The following is a 25,245-nucleotide window of genomic DNA, read 5'->3' as shown; positions in this document are numbered from 1 at the left end:
CTGTTTTCTGTCAGTTGTCACATTGGCTCATCTGAGCTTTCTGACCCTAAGTTGTTTCTGTACTTGTTCATGTGCTATTGACCCACTCAAAGAAAAGCTTTGTCCCATCTTCTTTGTAACTTTCTGCACAGGTATTCTTCAAGTGGCTGATTGGCTCTACATTTCAGTAGTAGAGAGAGCCATTGGCTCTACATTTCAGTAGTAGAGATGTGGCTGACTGGCTCTACATTTCAGTAGTAGAGATGGCCATTGACTCTACATTTCAGTAGCAGAGGTGGCCATTGACTCTATATTTCAGTAGTAGAGATGGCCATTGACTCTACATTTCAGTAGCAGAGATGGCCATTGACTCTACATTTCAGTAGTAGAGATGGCCACTGACTTTACATTTCAGTAGCAGAGATGGCCATTGACTCTACATTTCAGTAGTAGAGATGGCCATTGACTCTACATTTCAGTAGCAGAGATGGCCATTGACTCTACATTTCAGTAGCAGAGATGGCCATTGACTCTACATTTCAGTAGCAGAGATGGCCTTTATATAAAAGACAAAACTCCATTCTGTCAAAACACTGCCCATGAGTTAGTCAGTCTGTTTTCTTCTCTGATTTGCTGCTTCATGAGCTGTAGGAAGCTCACACAGCAGTCCACTGTGACTACCAGAGTAAAAGCCCCTCCCCCAGCTGACAGGAAAGGACAGTCCACAGACACCAGCAGCTCTCTCCCTAAATTAGTTCCTTTCCCTACCGTGCCTGATGTTTTTGTGCACGTGATGTATATGAGTGTGTGCTGTACTGTAGACTTTGCAGCCGTTTCCCGGACCACCAGCCCCTGTGGAAAGGCCCTGCTTTGATGCTTTACATATTTCCCCATCTGTGTTAGAGTGTGCAGATGCTATGCAGATTTCAAAACCATTTCTTTATTTAAACAAGAATTTATTTATTTTTATTGTGGTAGGAGATGGTGGTGGTGGCTGTGTGTGTGTGTGTGTGTGTGTGTGTGTGTGTGTGTGTGTACACATACAGGTTCCATGGCACCTGTGCAGGCCAGAGGACAAATTTGTGAAGCTGGTTCTCTCCTTCTATTTTTCCAAGGATCCAGGGATCTAGGATGGGTCACCAGACCTTACTAACCCTTTTTAAAATGTCACAGTCCTAAGCTGTAAATACATGAGTCATTCAGTTCTTAGCCCAGTTCCAAAATGCATATCTTGATCAGGTAACTCAGTTTGACATTAGGTATCTGTCTTTTTAGACTTTCCACATTTGTGTTCTATTACATGAGTATCCAGATTGATGCCAATAAGAATTATTTTTGTTTTAATGTTTCTTAATTTGTCTGATGTTTATTAAGCAAACTTTTCTATGAATTAATATCAGGTCCCTATATGGTGCTATTCATTCCCTGTTACCGTTTCGGGAATGGGGCTCCTGCCCTCCTGAATACCCAGTCTTGCTAAATCATAAATGTAAACTCTGCTCAGACCTGAAAAGTGACTTGCTTGTTCTTTTTTCAACAACTCTCTCCACAGCTCAGTCGTCTTCCATGCTTACCAGAATGAGACTTTTCAGTCTACAGTGCAGCCCCAAGCCGTGGACAAGTTTGACATTGTTGATGACAGTGTTCATTCAAGGATTAAATCCTAGCTGTCTTCTGAGGGGCCATCATCCCAAGGCTGCAGAAGAAAGTAATGGGATATAACCACACTGTTAAATTTGTTCTATGGCAGTTGATTTGATGTTCCCACTTGGAGCAGGAGTAAAGAGAATGGCCCTCTAGTAGTTCATATGCATAGTCACTGTTAATATAATGCTTAGTCTTGTCACACACTGGGGAGTGTTCTCTCAGGCATCAATATTTCAGAATTTCTTGTGTTCTTTAGATGCCATAAGTTGTATCCATGAGAGACAATCATTGGTAATGCAGGAAATGACCTTCTATCTTGGGTACTAAATCCATCAGGAAGAGGATTTAAAGGTAAAAAAATAAAATAAAAGTGGAGAGGGCAAGACTTAACTTGGAAGTACTTCATGATTTTTTTATTGTAACTCAAAACGCTGTTTTCCTCACTTTCCACCAAGGGAATTAAGTCATGGGAGCTGCAGGTTTAACTTGGTAGATAAATGGGAGTCGAGAAGTGTGTGTGCTTTCTAATGGCTCATGACATATGGCATCTAATGCATTATTATATAGATGATCTTAGGATAAGGACGGGTGCTTCATGTCAGGAGAGGTTGCCATGGTGAGAATGGACCAGGCAGACATCAGGGAAGAAAATAATGGACCAAGGACTGAGTTCATTAGTGCTATTTCCACTGCAGTATGACTTGGTACTCAGTGTCCTGTCCTGGACTCTGTATTAGGTGCTGGAAGGAGACAATGCAGAAATGAAGGGGAAAGAGAGGAGCAGGACCCAGGCTCTCTGCCTGAGGGAAGTCCTGTTCCAGGAGTGACTGCATTTGAGATTATCACTAGTTTCATTCAGAGTTCCTAATTTATTATTGTCTTCAGGCCATATTTATATTTAATTTATTTCATAAAGAAAAAGCATTTCCATAGTGAATCACCATCAATGAAATACTTGGTTTTGCTAGAGTTAACAAAAGCTGTCATATTGATATCTTCATTAACAGTTTGGTTATCGAGAAGATCTGATTTTCAAGGCAGTAGTAATTTCTATATAAGTTTTCTGTCTCTTGATTTCTGGTTCTCCCAGTAGTCCACTCTCTCCACATGCCTTCTATGGCAACTGTACACACACACACACACACACACACACACACACACACACACACACACACTAACTAACTAACTAAAATGAATTATAATTTAAAAATTTAAATAATAAAATAGAATAAGGTAGAAAAGGCTAATGATTAAATGCTGATTTATTGATTTCTTTAGTGATTTACCTAAAGCACCGTTTGTATTGACTGTTTGCCAAGAATGACTTCACTTGTTACCTGCAACAGAATGATCTGGAGAAACAGCTGAAGCAATGGGTCACTGACCTTGACAACCTGCTGACTACCACACGTGCCTCTCTAAAATCTTGCTTATTTGTCTGCCCAGTTTGCATTATTGTGTTATTGTTGCTTGAATGTCTGGATGTTTTCTAATGAGAGAAAAAAAAATGGTGTGGATTTGGATAGGAGGGGGGATGGGAAGGATCTTAGAGGAGCTGGGGGAGGAAAATGCTAATAAAAATAAATTGTATAGAAAAAAAACTATTTTCAATAAAAAGAAAAGTAGAAAAAAATGAGAATACCCACTGGAGCCAGCATGGAAGCCTTATGGGGTCATCCAGGCTTTGGGTCATCAATGCCATGTCCTGTCTTCCACCTTCATTGAGCTCAAGTGATTACTCTTCAAAGATTTCCACAACAATAAGACATGGATGATTGACTAGCTTTTAAAATGAAACAATGGCCACATTTTATTTGGTAAAATTTGAGGGTATCCAAAATTGATTTTGAGGCAGGGGGCATTTCCTGAAACAGGAAACCCAGAGCTTTGTGTGATCACCTCTTGGATGGAAGGGGAAACAGAGACCCAGAGAAAGGAAAGGCCTTGACCCAGGTCACCAGGTTAGTTTGTGACTAATGCAGAATCTTAACACAGTACATTTTCCTCATCCCAATATGATCAGAGAGGGTTGGTTGGCCAGGCAATGTGTAACACACTTTTAGTCCCAGCCTGTTGCATGCAAGGTCAGCAGTCTACCCCTGGGCTACATTGATAGCCCATTTGCTATAAATGTTAAAACAAGAGAACATGCACACATATACACCCACCACAAACTTATTCAACCCAGGGGTTCCCAGTGCTGGCTGCACCGGCGGGGGAGGAGCTGTGTAAAACAAGAATTCAGACTGTAACTACAGAGATGATGATGCTCCTGTTTGGAGGATGGAACTTGAGCACTTGTAACACTCTCCATGTGATCTAATGATCAGATAGGGTCTTGAACCTCTGGTCTAGGCCTTCCCTCCCCTTCTCTAGACTGCATCCTTGAGTTTGAAAACACATGGAAGGTACATCACTGGCCTTCACAGGTGAGGCCTCTTCATCCCAGTTCTTCCTATCCCACCCCAGGACCAGGGTTGTCAGAGATGATAATAATCCATATGTTTATTATGATATCGTGACCCACAGGTGATTCTTACAGACAAAGAGGACATAGAAAGGTCTACTCACCTGGTGTGATGACTAATTCCATGTCTAAGTTTTTATCATTCCATAGACCAGGAAATTGTACCCTGCAGCAGTAGGTCCCATGGTCATTTAGAGTCACATTCTCTATGGTCAGGGACACATCTCCTTTGAGGAAATTCCCCTTTAGCTGGTATCTGCTGGGTTTCTGATATGTCACACTTCTTTCATCAGTGCTGAGCACTCAATTGACAACTGTGACAAGAGACAGGGTCCCTCTGTCCCAGCACACAGGTACAGGTGTCTCAAGGGCAGGTAAGGTGTAGCTGCAGGGCAGATATGCATTCTTACCAACCTCTACTACAAATGCGTCTTCCAAAGATCCTACACAGAGAGGGAAGGAGGACAAGACGGTGAGGGAGAGGGTCCATTTCTATTGGTAATGCCTCACAGAATAAAAGAGGAAACTATGGCTGCCCTATTGGAAGGAGAATTGACTGTGCCAATGAGTCTCTCTGACATCAGAGGCAGCAGAAGCAGCAGAAGAGAGTCCTGTTCAAACACTTACTATGATTGCACATGCCTCTAATCCTGGAGCTTGGCAGATGGAGACAGAAAGATCCAAATTAGAGACCAGACTGAACTATATAGCAAGTTCCAGGCTATTCTGAGTCATGAAATAAATAAAAAACAAAACAAAACAAAACCAAATTGACAGATCAGAAAGTGATGAGTTATGCCCATAATCCCTGTACTGAGGAGTCTGTGGCAGAGCTGCAGTGAGTTTCAGACCAGCCTGGACAACCTGTGCTCATTCCCTAAAATGTCTAACTCCATTGGTCTGAGGTGGAACATGGGAACTTGGTGTTTCATTTCCCACGTGTTGTGTGTCCTTGACTCCCCACACCCCACTTTTAGAATCATGGGCCTCAAAAAGAATTGTTAACAGTTCTATGAAGATAAAAGCCTGGGCTAATAGAGTCAACACTTAGAAAAATAGACATTATTAGCCAAGAAAATGGCCTACCTATTTGAACTAGTCTGTTCATTAGCAAAGAAAAGGTAACCTCATGCTCATTCTCTCTCTCTTTCTTGCTCCCTCTCATTTCCCTCTCTAGTGAATAAAACCCCTTGAAAAAAACTGAACAAGTAGCTTGCATATTTGAAACTTCTCATATGTTGTATTGAAGCTTAAAATAAATTCCTCTATAATAACACATCTATATGATAATGTATACTAACTACATAAACGGTACATGAAAGCTGGACTCCCTCTCCCAACTCTTCCCATCCTCCAACTCCTCCTCCTGGAGCCCAAACATTAAGAAATGTCCACACACTGTTGTTCCCTGGCACCTGTGCACCTTGATTTTCTCTGTAGCATTGTGATTGCCAGCATCTATATCAAGTTGTTCAATTAGGCTCCCTGCTTGTATCATGGATACATCAAATTTACTTACCTGGTCTCCCACTGTTAACATTTGGGCTGCTTCCAAACATATGCTTTTACAAATAGCATCACTACACCCATCCTATATCTCTTGGCCTCTGTGAAATAATCGCTCTCCATCTGAAAAGGTTCAGGCTGGTACTTTACTAGTAAGTAGTAGTAGCAACAACAGGTCACAGTTGAAGAAAAGATGTGAAAACGTGAGGACTTGGCAGGGAAAATCAAAGGCCAGCTCTGTGTAGGCACAGCTTTAGCTCTCCAGTTAAAATGCTACTTCTCCAAATGTCTGTGTATCCTGGAATGCGGGAGAGAGTTGGAGCCGGGGCAATTGAAAAGTTGAAGGCAGAGAAGCTATATAAGCAAGTTACAGGTCATTCTGAGCAATGAGATACTTCCTCCAAAATCCAACAAGTCAGGGATGGTTCCCACCTGGATGCCCAGCACTCAGGAGGCTGGTGCAGAAGGACCACCATGAGTTCCAGACCAACCTGGGTTGCATAGTGAATTAGAGGCTAGCCTGAGCTATGGAAGATTGCAGGGCTTCCAGCTCAGGTGGTTGGAAGCTGAGTCTGTGGCCTTGCTGTCAGTTCCCACATACTGGGGTCCTGCTTCTTCATGTTCAGAAACCCTGCCTTGGGGAGATATGTGGATCAATTCTGTGAACATGAAGTGATGGGGCTAATGGAAGTTGACAGTCAGAAAAATGGGCATTGTTGCCCACAAAAATGGCCCATCTGTCTGGGATCTGAGCTAGTTGCCTGTTCATTAGCCAAGGAAAGGGTGACCGAATCACCCCAATACAGTGAACAAAAACCTTGACAAATAAGAAGCTTGTACATTTCAAACTACTGGGGTTGTTTTAATGTTTAGCATTAATTCATTTCACGAAATCTATATGTACACATCTATGTAGGAGAGCAGTCAAGCCGTATTGAACATGTGTGCAGTCATGACTCCCTTTCCAAACTCTTCCCATTCCATGCTGCTCACTCTGAGCCCAAACATTAAAAAGTTCTCCACATATTGTTGTTCCCTGACATCGTGTGAATCTGCGTCTTGATTTTTCTCAGTAGCATTGTGACTTCTGGCATTCTATACCCCGGTGATTAATCAGGCTCATGGCTTATATCATGGATACATCACATTTACTTACCCAGTTTCCCACAGGTAGACATTTAGCATGTTGCCAACATGTGCTGTTACAAGTATCGTTGCTATGACCATCCCTGTGTCTCCCTCCTGCCATCTATGACATACTGATGTCATTACTGCTCTGCTGTGAGCTGGACTTGACATAAAACTCTTCAGTAAAAAGGAAAAGTAACTGGGCAGCTCAAGGAAGACTGTTTCCTATGTGTTTGTTCTACAGTAGATTTCTACATGAGCACCTCTACTGGGCTGGAACAATTCCAACATGTCATAGTTGACCACTAGATCCTAGCCAAACTCTCTTGACCTGGAGTTGACTGAGCTGTGGTGGAAGGAAGGCTCCAGTGTTGAGGGTGAGGGCTTCCAGGCCTGTCTGCTCCAGGCCTCAGTGAAGTTCTCTGCAGTTTTCACTGTTCCTTCCAACAATGACATCAACCATCCTCCTCAGGCTAAAAGTTCAAATACACATGCAGCAGCCTCACCATCCTGGAAGTTCAGATAAAGACTCCGAAATCTGACATTTCACACCCTTCTAGCTGCTTCTTTCCAGTCAAGGTGTCACAAGGACACTCTGGGCAGGGCAGCCTGCTGAAGCTAATTGCTTTACAGTAGCCTGGACAGATAGAGATCTCCTTGGAATATTTATTTCCTTGTTGCTGTTGTTGAACTTTTTATTCTGAAATAATTTAGATCTGTAGCAAAGTCCTTGTAGCCATTCAATTCTTTCTATTGTGTGCAGGGTACATACCTTGATCAAAACAAAGAAACTGGCCTGATACTATTAATTGAGCTGCATTCCTTACTTGGAGTCCTGGGATTGGTTCCTCAAGTTTGAACAGTTTAGTTGGGTGTGGCTGCACATGAGTGAAATTCCAGCATTCAAGTGAAAATCCAGTATTAGGCAGGGAGATTGCTAATATGATGTCAGCTTGGTCTCCACAGCAAGACTCTGTCTCAAAAATGCCAAACCAAAAAAGAAATAAAAGAAGTGGGAATACTAGTCAGTATTATACATACATACATACATACATACATACATACATACATACATACATAAATGTCTAAGGCCAGCCTCAACTACAGAGACTTGAGATTCCTGGATTATATAAAAGCTTATCTCAAAACAAATAGACAAAACAACCAGCCAAGCCCACACTAAAACAGGCAGAGTCTAAGTTAAACACTGGAAATTCCTCATTCTCCTTTATTATTGGGCATTCCCACACTCCCCAGGAGAGAAACACATAATTGCTCTGCACTTCTAGACCAGCACTGTCCAGTACTAATACAGTAAGGACTGCATAGCAGTTTTAATTTTCAACTACCGTTTTAAAAAGAAATGGGTGACAGGGCTTGAGAGATGGCTCAGCAGTTAGACACTCTTGTTGCCTAATCATGAAGGCCAGACTGAACATCCCAGCCCCCACAAAAGAAGACACCACCTCAAGAACACCTGATTCCCATCCCTGAAACGGGGAGAGGGAGACAAATGGGAATGGTGGACTTCTAGCTTCCAGTGTACTGAGAAAACATGAGGCCCAGATCAGGGCAATCCTGACTCAGAGGAATAGGCAGGGAAATAAAAGAGGACACCAGATACCCTCTTCTGGCCTTCATGTGTGTGTACACCCCAGCACAAACACACACTTGCATATCCACAGAGAAATGAAAATAAAAAAAAATAAAGCCCCCATTTAACATATATTAGTATGTTAAGAACACTGGTGAGCGTTCTTAAATACTCAGATGATACATAAGTATAGAACGTCAAGGCCAGAGAGATGGCTTCATGGTTGGGAGTACTTCCTGCTCTTGTAGAGGACCTAGGTTAAGTTCTCAGCACCCACAGGACAACTCATCCCATGTGTCTCCAGTTCCAGAGGATCCATGCCCCTCTTCTGGTACCTGTGGGCTTATCCATGCACATGGTGCTTGTACATATACTTGCCCTTCCCACTGATATTAATATAAAATTAAAAAACTTTAAAAACAAAATTATTTTTAAAAATAGAGAGCTTTAAACTAAAAGTCATTTTATTTCATCCTGGTTCTCTACAAGGTACTTTGAAGAGTCTGGTGGTTTTTATCCCCCCTCACACACATTTCCATTCTATAGACATATGCATTAAATATGATGCTACTGAGTTATGATGCTTTGCAAAAATGGATTCCAAGAAACAAGTTATTATGTGTTATTTTTCACTTACATTTCTTGAATACATTTGAAGTCACACAGTTCCCCAAAAAGTTGTTATTTTTAATAAGTACACATTGTTAAGAAGCAGAGTAAACACTGTGTGACAACTCATTCCTGGAGTAGGGATGTGCAGAATACACCATACATTTTGTACAGGTGCTCCTGGCATGGACAGTTCAGTATACACGGACAGTTCTTTATAAGATGATCATTCTGGCTGGGGATGTAACTCACTTTTAGACTATTTGCCAGGTTTGCAAGAAGCCCTGGGTTAGATCCTCAGCACAGTAGAACCCATGAGGCATGGCACACACCTGTGATCCCAGCACCAACGGAAAGAAGATTGGAAGTTTAATGGTTGTTCAGCCACAAAAGAGTTTAAGACCAGCCTGCATTACATAGTAAGACCCTGTCTCAAAACGAATCAAGAAACACAAACAAACAACAATAACAACATCTAAGTCAGAACTGAAATGATTATCCTGTCTTTACTCCATTCGGTAAAGCCTTATGTGATTAAATCTTCTGGACCCCTCTCTTTCCGCAGATGGGTGTGGAGGCAGCATCTTCACATTCAATGATCCAGGCGGTGGTGACACATACCTTTGATCCCAGCACTCAGGAGGCAGAGGCAGGCAGATCTCTGAGTTCAGGCCAGCCTGGTCTACAGGGAGAGTTCCAGGACAGCCAGGACTACATAGAGAAATCCTGTCTCAAAAAAAAAACAAAAACAAAAAAAAAACAAAAAAAAAAACAAAAAACAAACACACATCCAAAGAGATGGCAATGATCCAGTAGAATTCTTACCTCAAAATTCTGTCTTCAGTATCTTTAGGAAGACCATACAAGGTTGGCTAGTTATTTTATAATTTGGTTTGCGGGTAGGGGGGAGTTGGGGGGGGTGGGGGTGGTTATGAGGACACCCTCCAAGTCCATATTTCCTTCTGGAAACTCTTGTTTGAACACAGCACCCTCTAGCTGACAGATGGGAAAGTGCTCACACTGCTCCCTGTCTTACTCAACACCCACACTCTGGGAGCCTCTATGGACAATTTAGTAACAACTGAAATGTGCATCAGGGTATGGAGAAGCTTGGCTTCAGATGGTTTAAGATCTCTTCTCATCGTGTAGCCTTGGCTGACCTGGAACTCTCTCTGTAACCCTTCTGACATAAAATACAGATCCACCTGCCTCTGCCTCACCAGTGCTGGGATCAAGGTGTCTACCACCATATCTTGTATTCCCTAAGCTTTTGGAAGCAGAGATTGTGAGGTAGATTTATTTCTTTCAACTCCCCTATTCTAGTATGGAGTATGAGTAAACATGTATTAGAAAGATGTTAGTTGAAGGGCAGACCAGTGGGTACAGTAAGAGCAAGTGTCCCTTCTGCTCTTGCTCCAGGGTCTCCTGGTTTCTACAGTTGATTCTTCTTTCTGGAGCACTTTATTCACCTGTAAATTGAGAGGGTTGGTCTAGGTGTTAAAGTCCCTCCACTCTCTAGCCATCTCCAAATCAGCATGGTCCCCAGGCCTAGAGTCACACCTCAAGTGAAGATCTTTGCTGCAGCTTGGGACACAGCCCAGGGGCACATTAGCAATGCTTCCACCCACTGATGTCCTCCTCTAGTCTGTTTGTATCAGTGAGTAGATGCTATCTAGTAGGTGGATTGGGGAACTGGAGAGACTCAATTTTCACACAGAACAGGTGAATGTGTGGCCAGGAGATAAGGATGGAATTCTGGGAGAGACTCGTCTTCATCCATCAGCAGCTCTAGAAGAGTCCATCAACAGCCAAGATTTGAAGGAGAGACTGTAAGAAGAAGCTGGGGCTCTCTTACCTAACTGGTAAGTACAGTCTTCTGCAGACTCGTGCTGGAGAGAAGCAATCAGGACAGTGCTCCTTGGAGTTATGGGATTACATATGGGATTAGATGGGATTATATGAGGGACATTAGGACAACTTAATGTCCAATAGAGTTATTTGAATTCTTGGAGTTAGATCTTCATTTAAATGGAGTAATAAACTTTCATAGATGAGCTGTTTGTTTGTTTTTATTTGTTTGTTTTGGTTTTTCAAGACAGTATTTCTTTTTGCGTCCTGGAACTCACTCTGTAGATCAGGCTAGCCTCAAACTCACTGAGATCTGCCTCCCTCTGCTTCCTGAGTGTTGGGATTAAAGGTATGGGTCACCACTGCCTGGCTCATAGAAGAGTTATTAAAGCCTTCTTAAGTAAGGTTAACATGAGAAATAAGAAGAAAGCTGTAGAAAACAGGCTGGTACTCTTGGATTAATCCCTACTTATTCAGGTGGTGTCTATAAGTAACATGCGATGTTATCTAAATAATATGAAAACAGGACCAAGGAGGTGAGAACACAGCTATAACTTCAATCTTCTTCATTGACTTGTTGGTTTGCAGATTAAGAGATATTTGTAAGAAATGATTTGTATGAAATGTAAAGAAAAAACATAGGGCAGCTGTAGGATGGCTCGGTGACAGTGAGTTTGTGTGTCAAGAAGGCATTACTGCCAGGTGATGGTGATGCACGCCTTTAATCCCAGCAGTAGGGAGGTAGAGTCAGGCAGATCTCTGAGTTTGAGGCCAGCCTGGGCTACAGAATGAGTGCCAGGACAGCCAGGGCTACACAGAGAAACCCTGTATAGCCAAAAAAAAAAGGGGGGGGGGAATCACTGTGTGTGAGGCAGTGAATGTCTGTATGTGCCCTGTCCTCAGCAGAACTCAAAAGGGACAGAATGGTAGGTGCCACGTGCTGCCAAGTAGTTTTGCTGACAAAAAGCCACAAGGCTGATACTCATGTGGGCTTTAGATTTCTAAAATTTGTCTATTAAGTAACAATTTTTAGATTTTTCTCATGCAAAAGAGTCTCAGTGTTTGGCCAGCCGTTTGTAGCATTAGGGGTCTGATCCCTTCCAAATACAGCGGCTGTTAGTGTGAGTCGTGTGGGGTCCCAGGCCTGAGGATGCTGAGCCCGCCCATCACGGGTGTTCTCATGACATCTGTCACTGGCCTCAGAGACTAGAAAAGGCTGTCCATTTCCTCTCTGAGAGGAAGTCCTGGGATGTCTGAACAGGAGTGGAGGTCATAAAGTACTGGTGGGCTTACTTCTATTCTTATGGCTTAGCAATTAAAAAGCAAAAGTTGAAATCTAGAAGTTAGAATCTGAACACCTAGAACATCCTCTATAAAAGGTCATTTATAAAAGCAGCTGCCTTGGGGATTCTGTGAGGATTAGGTGCCTGTGAGTAAATAGCCCAGCATCTCCTTCACAGTAGATTCTCCGAAAAGCTCAGCAAACACTGGTGCTATTTTACCTAGGAGGAAATTTAGGCATGGCGGGGCTCTGTGAATGGAAGGTTTGGATTTGTGCCTAGTGCTTTTCAGGATGTCTCTAGACATCCCCCAAGGAAGATGTGGTCCTAGTCACTGTGAGGGGCAGCCCGAGTGATCCTTTGCTTTCTTGTTCATTCCATCTCGCCAGTGAAGAACTTGGGTGAGGCTTAGGGACCAACCATTGTGGCCACTGAGCAGAAACAGCCCCATGCCCACCAGAGGGCAAGCTCATCTTCGCCATCAGAAAGCTGGTGCTCACTCAGGGTTCTACCAGAAAACACATTCTTGTCTCTGCCTTCAATTTTCTGTTTGCTGCCTTATTTGTGCCAAGACCAGGAATGAGATTGATGGTTATGTGTGGGGATGGGTCAGGAAAGAAGAGGCTGTTTTGGAGGACAGCTTTCCCTGTCCAAGGCACACAGTCCTCCACCACTGGGAACTTACAGGGCTCTTTGAATATGGATTTTCTTGGCCCAGCAGAAGAGGCCCACATGATTCACATCATCAGGGGTCAAAGAAAAGTTGCCTTCTGAGAAATAAGGCATGACCAGATACCATGTACTGAGTGCCACAGTCAACTAGAGTAGCTTCTTTTTGTCCTCCAGGTCAACAGCATGATGCATCCTCAAGTCTTCATTTCAAGCCTCATACTACTTCTCCCAGGTAAGTGAGTAGGTGAGCTGGGGGAGGGTATGTGTTGTGGAGACTGGATATGACACAGAAAGAATACATTCCTTGGTATTTGTTGATTATGAATTGTGTAGAGAGGAGAGAACCAGGGCAAAATTGGAGCTCTGGAGAAATTATTTATTTGGATGTATTTCAAAACTGATGGCCAAAAATAAATAAATAAAACCACAAGAGCACATGAGGAGTGAGTACATGTGATAGACTAGTAAGGGCTGAGTACATGTGCATGCATGTGATAGACTAGTAGGGGCTGAGTACATATGCATGCATGTGATAGACTAGTAAGGGCCGAGTTCATTTTTCTGAGATGTCACCCACTTATAACAAGGGATTCCTACTTGGATTTTCTTAAGGACTGATCCTAAAACCTCACTTCTCATAGAGTTCTAAAATCCTTTCTGAAAATCGATGCTAAAGTATAAAACTTCTACCTTTAAGGCAATAATGCTGTAAACAAAACCTTGCCTTTGTTATTTGTATAGGAGAGGAGGGTAAGGAGTTGATAGTTCCACTTTGAATAACATAAAGGGGTGGTTTGGGACAGGGTCTCCTGAACCCAGGTTGGTCTTGAACTCGCTCGTTACCCAAGGCTGGCTTTGAACTCCTGACTTTCCTGCTTCCACCTCTCACAGTCTGGTTTTGCAGGTACCCATCAACACACACAGCTTCTAGGACACAGCAGGTTGAAATCTGAAAACTTAAACTTGAAGTACAGTTTGCAATCCCCTGTCCCAGTTAGCTAAGAGCAGCACTAATCTTGCCCAGGAAAGAGCTCACCAGTTAGTTATCTGACACCAAATAGTCACCTCTGAACATATATACAGATGTACAGTAACATAGAGATGGAGCAGGTTGTATTTATATAAGTATGTATGTATATATGTATGTACACACACACACACACACACACACACACACACACACACACACACATATATCCATGTAACAACAATTAGTGATAAAAAGAGGCCACGATTTTGAAAGAGAGCAAGGAGGGCTGTATGTGAGGGTTTCAGGGGAGGTTAGGAAAGGGGGAAATGACGTCATCATAATCTGATCTTAAAAAGTAAAATAAATAACTTTTAAAAATTAAATTAGAGCTGGTCTCAGTGGCACGTGCTTGTAATTTCATCTCTCGGGCATCTGAGGCAGGAGGATAGTCAGTGCAAGCAAGCTTAGGCTACAGAGCAAGGCCCTGAAAAAAACCAAATCAACAGGTCAGGCCTGGTGGGGACTTTCACCCCAACACTCAGGAGGTAGATGCAGGAGGATCTCTAAGAGTTTCAGGCTAGCTAGTTTATAAGTGGGTCCTAAGCCTGCCACGGCTACATAATGAGCTCTGGCTCAAAGAGGAAAATGAAAGAAAAACAAACAAACAATAGCAACCAAAAATGAGAGAGAGAGAGAGAGAGAGAGAGAGAGAGAGAGAGAGAGAGAGAGAGAGAGAGAGAGGGAGGAGAGGGAGAGGGAGAGGGAGGAGAGGGAGAGGGAGAGGGAGGGAGGAGAGGGAGAGGGAGATGGGGAGAGGGAGAGGGAGAGGGGGAGAGGGAGAGGGAGGAGAAGAAACGGTAGAGCTCATGTCTCCAATGCATCATGCTCCAAGTTGAATGCTCAGTTGACACAAAAAGGAACAATGGAAAGGAAATGCAGAAAGGAAAATACAATTGTAGGAAACCATCGAGAACTCCTTCTCTATTTCCCCTTCTTTACCACAGGTGCTATAGAATCCTTCCCAGAAGTGCATGGAGTGGTGGGTCACCCTGTGACACTGCCGTGTACTTACCCTGTATCTTATGGCATCTCACCCACGTGTTGGGGCCGATTGGCATGTTTTACTAGTAAATGTAAAAATGTTGTTATTTTGACCAATGGATACTATGTCTACTATGAGAGGAACAATCGTTACCACCTAAAGGGGCAGCTTCTTCGAGGAAATGTGTCCTTGACCATAGAGAATGTCACTGAGAGTGACAGTGGTCTCTACTGCTGTCGAGTGGAAATGGCGGGATGGAATGGTGTACAGAGACTGACCATCTCACTGCAAGTTCAACCAGGTAAGTGTGCCTTGTTGCTTTGCTCATTTCTTACAAGTGAACCAAGTCCTCTATTTTGCTAATAATTTGTTATTTTCCTAGAACAAGGAAACAAAAGCTCTTATAAACATTTTTGCTACTAAACACTTGCTTTTGTTTTTTGTTTTGAAATGTAATCTCATGTATCTTGATCTCTACAATCTCCTGATCCCCATGCCTCTAGCTCCCTAGTCCTGAGAACACAAGTAAGCTTCATCAAACACAGCTTTAATATTCCCTTCTGGGGTACAGAATACCTTTCATGTGCTTGGGTCAACCTTAATTCAAAACCATGAGCTAAGTCAGGATCCATGCCCTACCTGTGTACTTGGGACAGTCTTGTTGGTGCATGAAACTGCCTCCACTTTCCATCCTGAAACCCAGTGGGGAGCTTTATTTAAGCTGAAGTGACTTGAATGAAAGGGATCCTCTGCCTCTAAGTTAATGCCTTGCAATATTAAACCACTTGTCCTCAGTACTGTAAAAGCACAACAGCTCTAACCTGAAAGCAGGCAATGCAGGGTGCTGCTGCACTGATGATTTAGACATCCCCCCCAGGAAGATGCGGTCCCAGTCACTGTGAGGGGCAGCATGAGTGATCCTTTGCTTTCTTGTTCAGTCCATCTTTCTAGTGAAGAACTTGGATGAGGCTTAGGGACCAACCATTGTGGCCACTGAGCAAAAACAGCCCCATGCCCACCAGTTACTGTCTTGTGACATTAAACCACCTGTCCTCAGCACTGTAAAAGCACAACAGCTCTAACCCGAAAAGCAGGCAATGCAGGGTGCTGCTGTGCTGATGAACTGACTTCAGCGAGGGTCAGCTGACCTTGCTGAGTGCAGGCCACATTGTGGGTAGAAAGTTCCACTCCATGTCCGCCCTGCCTTGGGCTTTTAAAATAGTCCTTACATCATGTCACAAAATTATCCTTTTACATACAAAAATGGCCACATGGGAAAGTGTTTCTCTTCCAACACCTGTTCAGTGGTTACTAGTGAGAAGTTTGTGAAAGCTCTAGGTCTTAAATCATTAGAGTTCCTTTCTGATGTGGACATCCTGATTTTCTTTCAGCTTTTAGTTAAAGGTTGAATTGTGAGGATGTGTCATCTTCTGATGCTATTTCCTAATCCCCTTGACTACGGGCTTATACTAACAATAGAAGTTTATGGTAACCTGTCTGTATTCTTTTTCAATTCAGACCATTATCTTGTAATTGTATATATCAACCCTATATTTTGCTATTTATTTTTTATTTCTTTGACTTATTTATCTATTGCTGATACAGGATCACAGTGTATATATAGTATGGCTGGTCTGGATGTCCATATGTAGATCAGACTGGCCTCAAACACACAGATCCAACTGCCCCTGCTTTCTGAGTGATGGGATTAAAAGCCTATATTGCCATGTCTAGTTGCATGAAATTGTTAAGAGTAGGCTTTAATCAAGCTTAGAAATTCTTTCACAGGTCACTGTTTAAAAGTCTTCTGGCTGGCTGGTCAATAGGTCCATGAGTTACACTCTGCCTTATCCTTTAACAACCAAGTCTACATCTTTTCATGGTTTAAACACACAGAGCTTTCTCTTCAGCATCCCAAGACCCTCATCAGCTCCTTTGGACTTCCCCATCTACCTGGGAGAAAAAATGCCCCATAGCAAGAAAAGCAAAGGTCTTGAGCTGATGGTTCTTTCCTATATTTGTTCTCACAGTGACTTTCTGACTAGATTGTTCACACGCTTGCTTTTCTCTCCACCTCAGAGATTTATACTCTCCAGAGAGGGGCTTGGATCATGCTCAAGCCTCTAGCTACACACTAGACTGGTTCAGAAAACTTTAGCCAGGGCTGGATCTGGTTAGGTGACAGACCCACTCACTGGTGTGAAGAGTTTCACTGAAGCACAGCCACAGGACTCATTGCTGTGTTGGAAAGCCATGACTTTCCAACTGGTTGAGGCGCATGCTTGCTAGTCAACATGTATTTTTAGGTTCCCGGGCTGAAAACATTTACTATTTGGCCTTTACAAAGAACAAGGGTTAGGGGCCATGGAGATGGCTCCGTTTCCATGGTAAGAGCACTTGTTGCCAAGCCTAAAAACCTGAGTTCAAGTCCTGGGACCCACAAGGTAGAAGGAAAGAAACATCTCTCAAGCTGTCTTCTGACCTCTACATATGGGACACAGACACAGAGACACACAGACACAGAGACACAGAGACATACACACACACACACACACACACACACACACACACACACACACACACAAAGGAAGGCTGACCCTTGCATTCACTACTTCCCTGCATATTATAGGTACACACATTTCTTTTCTTTCTTTCAAGGCAAAGGCTATCTAGATTCCAAATTACATTTTGTCCTTTAAAGGAAAGCAAGGTCAAACCAATTGTTCTCAATTCCCAAAGTTTTATTTTTTAGTTAGCAGAGTTAGGATTGAAGAAAGTTGCTTATGGGGGAACGTGTCACCTGACAACACTGTGTGCTCCTGCTGGGGTCCTTCACTCAGTATTTCCTTCCAGGCTCCCTTTTCCCTTAATTCCCTTCATTGGCTCTCTGTGCACTCTCAGAACATCAGTAAGCTGTTTGGATTCTTACAGCACTCCTGACTCTCTTGATTTGTGAATTCCTGATCAAGTCTGCCTAATCTGAGAATCCAAAGTCAGAGTGTGAGAAAAATGGAAAAATGTAGCAGAGAAGAAGACTCGATCTCATAACTGGCTGAGACTGCTTTATTGGAACAGTGAGGAGCCCTGGCCTTTCTGTGGGATGATGGTTGAGCACATTTAGAGGGATGAGGAATACACACACACACACACACACACACACACACACACACACACACACGCATGCACACTCACACACATACGATCATACACATACACAGTGTGTGTGTGTGTGTGTGTGTGTGTGTGTGTGTGTGTGTGTGTGTATGTGTGTGCAGCTACCAGGAAGTTACAGCTATGTTTTGTGGTTTGACCAGGAGTGGGGTGGGTTGTTTTCAATACCCAGGCATATTGTTTCTGCAGGTGGAACTGAATGGTCAGCATAGGGCTATTCAATTCTTTATGGTTAGGGTCTATTGCTCAGTAAAACCTGACTCAATACCTCACGACCTGAGACTATTACCCAACATGCAGCGCTTTAGAATCAGAACTTTTGGGCACGGACTTGATGATACATCTGGAAAATCCAACACCATGTCATTTCCATGCACTATCCGTTTCTATGCATTGTCAAGAATTTGTAACTTTACAAGTGTTAACCAATGTAGCTATCTGAATGCGTTATGGCAATTAATATTTAGACTTGAGTCCTATCCATAAGTTATTACCTATATGCAATAGCCCAAAACTTTTAGAAATACCCAAATTATGAAACTCCTGGTACCAAGCATTTCTGGATAAGGGAAATTCACCCTGTTTCTCTTAGATTGGAAGAAACAAAGGAAGAGTGTGTCCATTCTATACTCAAATGTGCAAATCCCTTGTGTTGGGCTTTGCATGGGATCTCTCATAGGCCAATGGGGCTAGTTTGCCTTCAGCTAAGATGCAGGGTTGTGTGGTATATACCCTTAGAACTGACTGCATTGTGCATACTGATCTTGTAATCTGTAGAAGTCAGTCACTTACCAATGAAAGGTAAACAATCAGTCCCAGGGCCTCCATACCCTCACAGTCTCACAGAGATGCTTAGAGATCTGAGGACCTGACACCCGTCATTTATACAGTGTGTCCTGAGGAACATGGGCTCTGTGCTCAGCTCCATGTGATAAGTGCAGCTGCCTCCTATTGGCCCTGCCCAGTCCTAGTCGGTCAATGACAAAGAACAGAATGTCAGGAGAGGAGCCTCTGCCTGGGGACAGCCTCTTGCTGGTGCTACAGCAAAAGCTCTTGTCTCTTCTTATTGACCGATCTGTGCTTTCATGTTGATTTCTAAATCCTGGAATTCTAACAAGCAACAGAAGTGTCACAGCTTTTTCTTGCTAGAAAAAGTATTGATCTCCTCACCTCCCATTGGCCGGTGGGTACATCAGCTAGGAGGACTCTGAAGGCCTGGACTACAAGCTGAGTTTGCAGACGGCTCTAGGTTATAACTGAGATTTTAGAGCACAAGGATTTGTGAGAAAAACCACTTTATTCCAGGCCGCTGCACACATTAGAGAACTGTGAGATCTCTCAGGACTGACAGAACTTTTCAATACTTAGTTTCTGCCTGTTTCAGAGGATGGGCTCATGGCTGAGTTTGGAGAATAAGGGCAAATTACTGACTTCATGGAAAACAGAGATTTAGAAAAAAAAAAGTGACAGCTGAAGTGATCATGTGACCAGCTAGGGTTATTTAGTGGAATCTTTTTGGGGTTGTTTGTCTGTTTGTTTATTTGTTTGTTTTTCTTTAAGATGTGGGATCACTCTGTAGCTCTTGCTTGCCTGGAACTCACTATGTCAATCAGAAGTCTGGCCTCAAACTCATAGATCACCCTGCCTCAGTCACCTGAAACAATGTCTCTGTCAACAAGATGGGTAACACAGTATCCTTTCCCCCATCTTAGGACGATGAGCCATTTTCTTTCCACAGCTCATGCTTCCTAGGCCTGATAGTTTTGTGTTAACTTGACACAAACTAAAGTCACTTGAGAGGAGGGAACTGCAATTAAGAAAACTTCTCTATAAGATCAGGATATAGGCAAGCCTGAAGGACATTTTCTTGCTTAGTGATTGACATGAGAGGGCCCAGCCCATTGTGAGTGGTGCCATCCCTGGGCTGGTGGTCCTGGGTTCTATAAGAAAGCTGGCTGAGCAAGCCATGATGAGCAAAGCCAGTAAGCAGCATCCTCCATGGCCTCTTCATCAGCTCCTGAATCCAGGACCCCTCCCTGCTTGAGTTCCTGTCCGGACTTCATTGATGATGAACTGTGATGTGGAAGCATAAGCTGAGTAAACCCTTTTCTTCCCAAGTTTCTTTGGCCATAGATATGATGACAGCTATGCTACCATATTACTCACAATATCTGGGCTCTGTGGAAGTCACACATTCATGTGCCTCTTTTACAAAGCAAATCACTCAGTTTAATCCCAAACTCATCACTGGGCTTGATTGTTTGTGCCCAATTGCCTTTTACAAGACAAGTAGGGTCTGTGATGAAAGAGCAAACCAGTAGCTGAGCACATTGGGGTAACATCAGAGCATGCCAACTTAGAGAAGAGCCACTGTTTTCCTCAGTAGAGGTATACCCTACTGACAGTTAATGCAGATATAAGCACAAAAATGATGCATTCCTTAGAATTTTGATGGAGGTATACATCCATATAATCAAAAGCAAAAAAAAAAAAAAAAAAAAAAAAAGAACACATTTTCATCATCGTCAAATACACTTTATAGTCCCAGAGTTCCACTGTGCATGACTATCTCTGATCATTGGGTCTTCTTTCATATTCTAGATTAGCCACAGGCCAATAAAGGTAAAGGTCTATGCTAAGGTCTAGGATGTTTTCCTGTTCATCTCACTTGGTCCCTCTTCAGTTTACTTCTACTTCCCTAGGAATTGATCCAACACAGAACTCACCAAGGATCATGACTAAAGGTTTCTACATTGGAATCTCCATTACCTTGCTGCTTCTACTTCTTGTGAGCACAATGGTTATCACAAGTAAGTAATTTTAAGATGGTTCCAAATGGTAGGATAAATGATAAACAGTAAATAATAAATGATCATAGAATCCAAAGAATTTTTGCAAAGTAAAAGGTTTTACTTCTGTAGAAGGGTGCAAAGCCACCTTACTCCACTGAACAAGCATACCCAGTGGGGGTCCCACTGGGCTTTTAAGTGTAAATCACAGGGTCCTGTGCTCTAAATGCTCAGAGCTTGGCCTCGCACCCTTATGAGACTGGCCATATAAAGTAGTTCAGTGACTAGGGAGAATGGCGTCTGAGCATAGATTTTGACCCTAGGAAAATGCTTACTCCATAGCTCTTCTTGCCAATGGAGTCTTCCCACATTTCTTTCAAGATGGTGGTTCCTCTGTCCTCTTTAGCCCTTTGCTAGAAGACAGTATGTTTCATGTGTGTTGCCCAGACCAAGGAACTAGAGCAAGTTTTCTCAGCCACTTTGCCTTCAAATAACTCCACATGCCATGGGGTTCACATTTCACATGACTCCTCTGTGTTCCCCAATCCAAGATACATACTGCAGTCCCTTCTGGATCCCAGGGATGTGTTAGGACCTACTGTGCACTGAGATTGTTTCTAAAATTTATGAAATGTTCTGTGACCTTCGTTTTGAGTCACTACATGGGTGTTAGGAACCCAATCAGTGTTCTCTGCAAAAGCAACAAGTGCTCTTAACCACTGAGCCAAGTCTCTAGCTCCAGCCATTTTTAAAATATTAACTTCTTTTATTTTTTGAGATTATAATATAATAACATCATTTCCCCCCTCACCTTTTCTTCCTCCAAGCTCTCCCATATATCATTCTGTCTCTCAAATTCATGACCTTTTACATAAATTATTACATGCATGAATGTATATGCATATGCACATACATTCCTAAATACAACTTCCTCAGTCTATCTATTGTTCTTTGCATGCATGGTTTTTTTTTTTTGTTCCAAGACATTGAACATGAGCTCATTATTGATCTGTTTCACATGACTAGATAGAAAATGGGGAATCAGAATATGCCTGCCTCTAATTATTTACATCTTGTTTATCCAAAATGATTAAGCTGACTCTGGTGGTACGCACCTATAATTCCAGGACTCGGGCTGCTGAGGCAGAAGAATCATAGCTCATGGACTATAATAGTAAGATAATGTTTAAAAGAGGGGACTAGAAATTGTAAAAAAAAAAAATTACAAATATGTTCCCTTCTTTAGCCCAACAATGTTTACTCTCCCCTGAAGGAGGGTGGTTACTGGGAGTATAAAGGTCTTTAACAGGAAGTAGGAGTGGGTGGGTGGGAGAGTAAGTGGTACACACCTCCTAAATTACACTAAGGTAAGGAAGGAGTGAAAGCCGATATAGTGTCACTTTAGTGAGTGTTTTTGAAGGATCCTTGATGGATGAGATCATTAATAGGACCAGTGTCTCAGATCACCTTGTAGAATCTATGTTTAGCTTATTCTCCAGCAGCCAAATTAAAAAGCTAGAGTTCTTCATTTCTTTCAGTGAAAGACAATTTACCGATGTTATTCTAGTGTGTTAGGGATGCTACGTGGGTGAATGTATCAAACCATGAATGAAGAGAAGATACTTCCTATAGGGTATAGGAAGGAACCTCCCAGGGAATGGTTCAACTAAAAACAGAAACAATATCCTTGATTAGAAGAAAAATAGCACCACGAGTGTTTCTAAGGACATGTTCGATTTTCTTTTCAACCCCCGCTCCCTGCCTCTTCTCATCCAAATTTAGAGTGCATCCTTGTGAAAAAGAAGCCAGGATCTCTAAGGTAAGTTGGCACTGCTTGTGTCAATTGATCTGGAGAACTTGCCATCTTGGAGATTTTTGTTGCTGTTGTTCTTTTCTCCTCCTCCTCTCCCCTTCCCTCCTCCTCTTCTGCTCTTCCCATCCCTTTCCCTCTTCCTCCCTTTCCTCTCCCCTCCCGTCTTCCTCTCTCTCCTCCTTCATTTTCCAGGCAGAGGTATTTTGCCTGGCTCCTCTTGTTCACCTTGGAGACTAGAGTTTCTGGAGCCTCTCTTGTTACCGTACCTTCCAGGGATGTGTCAGCATTCTGATTTCCCTATCTGTGGGTCTGAACTGGTACCGTAGGGGCTCCTCAGCTCTGACAACTTGTAGTAAGTGCTGAATGGTAGATTTTGGTCTTTGGAGCTGAATTGAATGAGTTGCTTTGTGCAACAAATGCACTTATCCCTAAATCATGTCTCCAGCCCCAAATCTTGGGTTTGTGTTGTTGTTGCTGTTATTTAGTCAAAAACACTAAAGAAAATGTAACATATAAAAAGAAAAATAAGCTGTTTGAGGCCAGCCGAGACTTCTAGCAAGAACAGTAAAAACAAAACTAGTAAAAACAAAAACAACAAAACTAAACAGGCAAGTAAACCCAGTCCACTACTTGACAAATTCTTTGTAATTCTCAGAGGAGGTGTGTTCTTCATGTGCCTGACTAAAGACATTTGTGTTGGTTCTACATTTCAGTAATAGAGACAGCCACTGGGTACAAATGACAAAACACTGTGTTGAAATGCCACCCATGAGTTAAAGCCAATCTGTTTTCTTCTCTGGTTTGCCCCTCCATGAGTTCTAGAAGCTCAAACGTCAGTCCACTGTGCCTACCCTGATTAACAGGGATGCAGGATGAGCTCTCCAAGTGAAGTCCCTCCCACAGCTGAGGGCATAGCCAGTGCCCAGATACTAACAGCACTCTCCCAAAACTAATTCCTTGACCTCAAATAACTGACAATTTTGGGCTTGTGTCATATGCATGGCATACATGTAGTCTTCGAAACGGTGTCACAGACCACCCGCTTTTGTGAAAAGGCACTGCATTTTTCCATGTTTTTGTACACCATGCTTAATGTTAGGGAATGTAGATACTATGCAGATTTCAAAACCCTTTCTTCTTTCAAATAAGAATTTATTAGTGTGTGTGTGTGTGTGTGTGTGTGTGTGTGTGTGTGTGTGTGTACAGGTTCCATGGCATCTGTGGAGGTCAGAGGACAACTTTGTGGAGCTGGCTCTTTCCTTCTACTTTTATGTGGGCTCCAGGGATCTCACACAGGTCACCAGGCTCTCTTGACCCATTCTAAAGAGTCACAGTGCAAAGCTATAAACACAGCCATCATCCCGTTCCAAGCACAGGTCCCACATACACATCTTGATTAGGTGGTTTGATGTTAGGTATGTGTCTCTTTGATCATCCACTGTTGAGTTCTATTACATGCATATCCTGATGGATGCCAATATGAACTGATATTTTTAAAATAATTCTTAGTCTGATGCCTATTAAACATACTTTTCTATGGCTTAATACCAGGGCCCTGTGTGGCTCTGTTCACTGTTACAGTTTTTGTGAATAGGGCTCCTTGAATCCCCAGTGTATATCATAAGTGAAAGCTCTGCTCAGCCCTGAATGGTGACCTCATGTTATTTTTGTCAACATCTCTCTCTCTACAGCTTGGTAGCATTTCGTGTCTGTAAGATCAGAACTTTACATAATTCGAAGAATGTACGACCACGAGTCCAGGAAAATATCTACATTATTGAAGACAATCCTCCTGTCAAAGATTAAGTTGCAGTGGAACACAGCAACGAGATGTCACCAAGCTGGACACCCCTTTAAGCTCCAGGACTATTTTCTGTGTCAGTTCATCGGGTGTTCCTGCTTTCCAGCCATAGTGGAAAAGATGATCCTCTGCCTGGCTGGCCTCACTCTCATTGTTGAAATGATGTCCAGTCTTTCCACTCACCTCAGAGCCTTTTCTCCAACATGAACTCTTTAACATTTTGAATTTCCTTTAGACCCCACAATTCTTTTGTCCATGAAAGAAAAAATCATTGGTAATGCAGGCCATTGACTTCTATGTTGGTTACTAAAACCACCCAGCAGAGAGGAATAGGATTTAAAGGTAAAAATAAAATAAAACAAAAGTGGGGAGGGTGAGATTTAAGTTAGAAGCACTTCATGGTGATGTCTTGTCTACTTACTGTAACTCAAAATATCACTTATCCTTACCATCTCCAAGGAGCTCTAGTCATGGAAGCTGCAGGTTTTACTTTACTCCATAGATGAACAGAAGAGAGTCTAATATCACCATTAGAAGTGTGCTACTTCCTCATGGATCTTGAAATATGATTTGTGGTTATGTGACTAATCTTCGGATAAGGATGGGTGTTTTATGTCAGGAGAGGTTGCTATGGTGAGAATGGACCAGGCAGACATCAGGGAAGAAAATAGTGGACCAAGGACTGAGTTCATTAGTGCTGTTTCCACTGCAGTCTGACTTGGTGCTCAGTGTCCTGTCCTCACCCACTGGACTCTGAATTAGGTGCTGGAAGGAGACAATGCAGAAATGAAGGGGAAAGGGTGGAGCAGGACCCAGGCTCTCTGCCTGAGAGAAGTCCTGTGCCAGGAGTGACCGGGTTTGGGACTATCACTGGTTTCATTCAGAGTTCTAAATGTATAATTGCCTCCAGATTTAAATTTATTTCAGAA

At 42.7% G+C, this 25,245-nt stretch overlaps 1 protein-coding gene across 1 annotated transcript; it reads left to right on the top strand.

Annotated features, from left to right (window-relative positions):
- Window positions 1-12,913: 12,913 nt before the first annotated feature.
- On the top strand, window positions 12,914-24,321 carry LOC131916548 (hepatitis A virus cellular receptor 1 homolog). Its single transcript, XM_059269902.1, has 5 exons — window positions 12,914-12,962; window positions 14,705-15,043; window positions 20,616-20,723; window positions 22,485-22,521; window positions 24,207-24,321. Exons 1-5 carry the CDS (start codon window positions 12,914-12,916, stop codon window positions 24,319-24,321), a joined length of 648 nt encoding a protein of 215 aa, XP_059125885.1.
- The last annotated feature ends 924 nt before the right edge of the window (window positions 24,322-25,245 follow it).

This window comes from Peromyscus eremicus, chromosome 8a, assembly GCF_949786415.1.
Source record: "Peromyscus eremicus chromosome 8a, PerEre_H2_v1, whole genome shotgun sequence".
Lineage (NCBI taxonomy): Eukaryota > Metazoa > Chordata > Mammalia > Rodentia > Cricetidae > Peromyscus > Peromyscus eremicus.
This window is presented reverse-complemented; position numbering and strand designations above follow the sequence as displayed.

Coding starts and splice junctions, on each gene's coding strand:
- LOC131916548 (XM_059269902.1), top strand. CDS start 12,914: ATGATGCATCCTCAAGTCTTCATTTCAAGCCTCATACTACTTCTCCCA. Junction 12,963..14,704: donor CCTCATACTACTTCTCCCAG/GTAAGTGAGTAG, acceptor TCTTTACCACAG/GTGCTATAGAATCCTTCCCA. Junction 15,044..20,615: donor CTCACTGCAAGTTCAACCAG/GTAAGTGTGCCT, acceptor CTACTTCCCTAG/GAATTGATCCAACACAGAAC.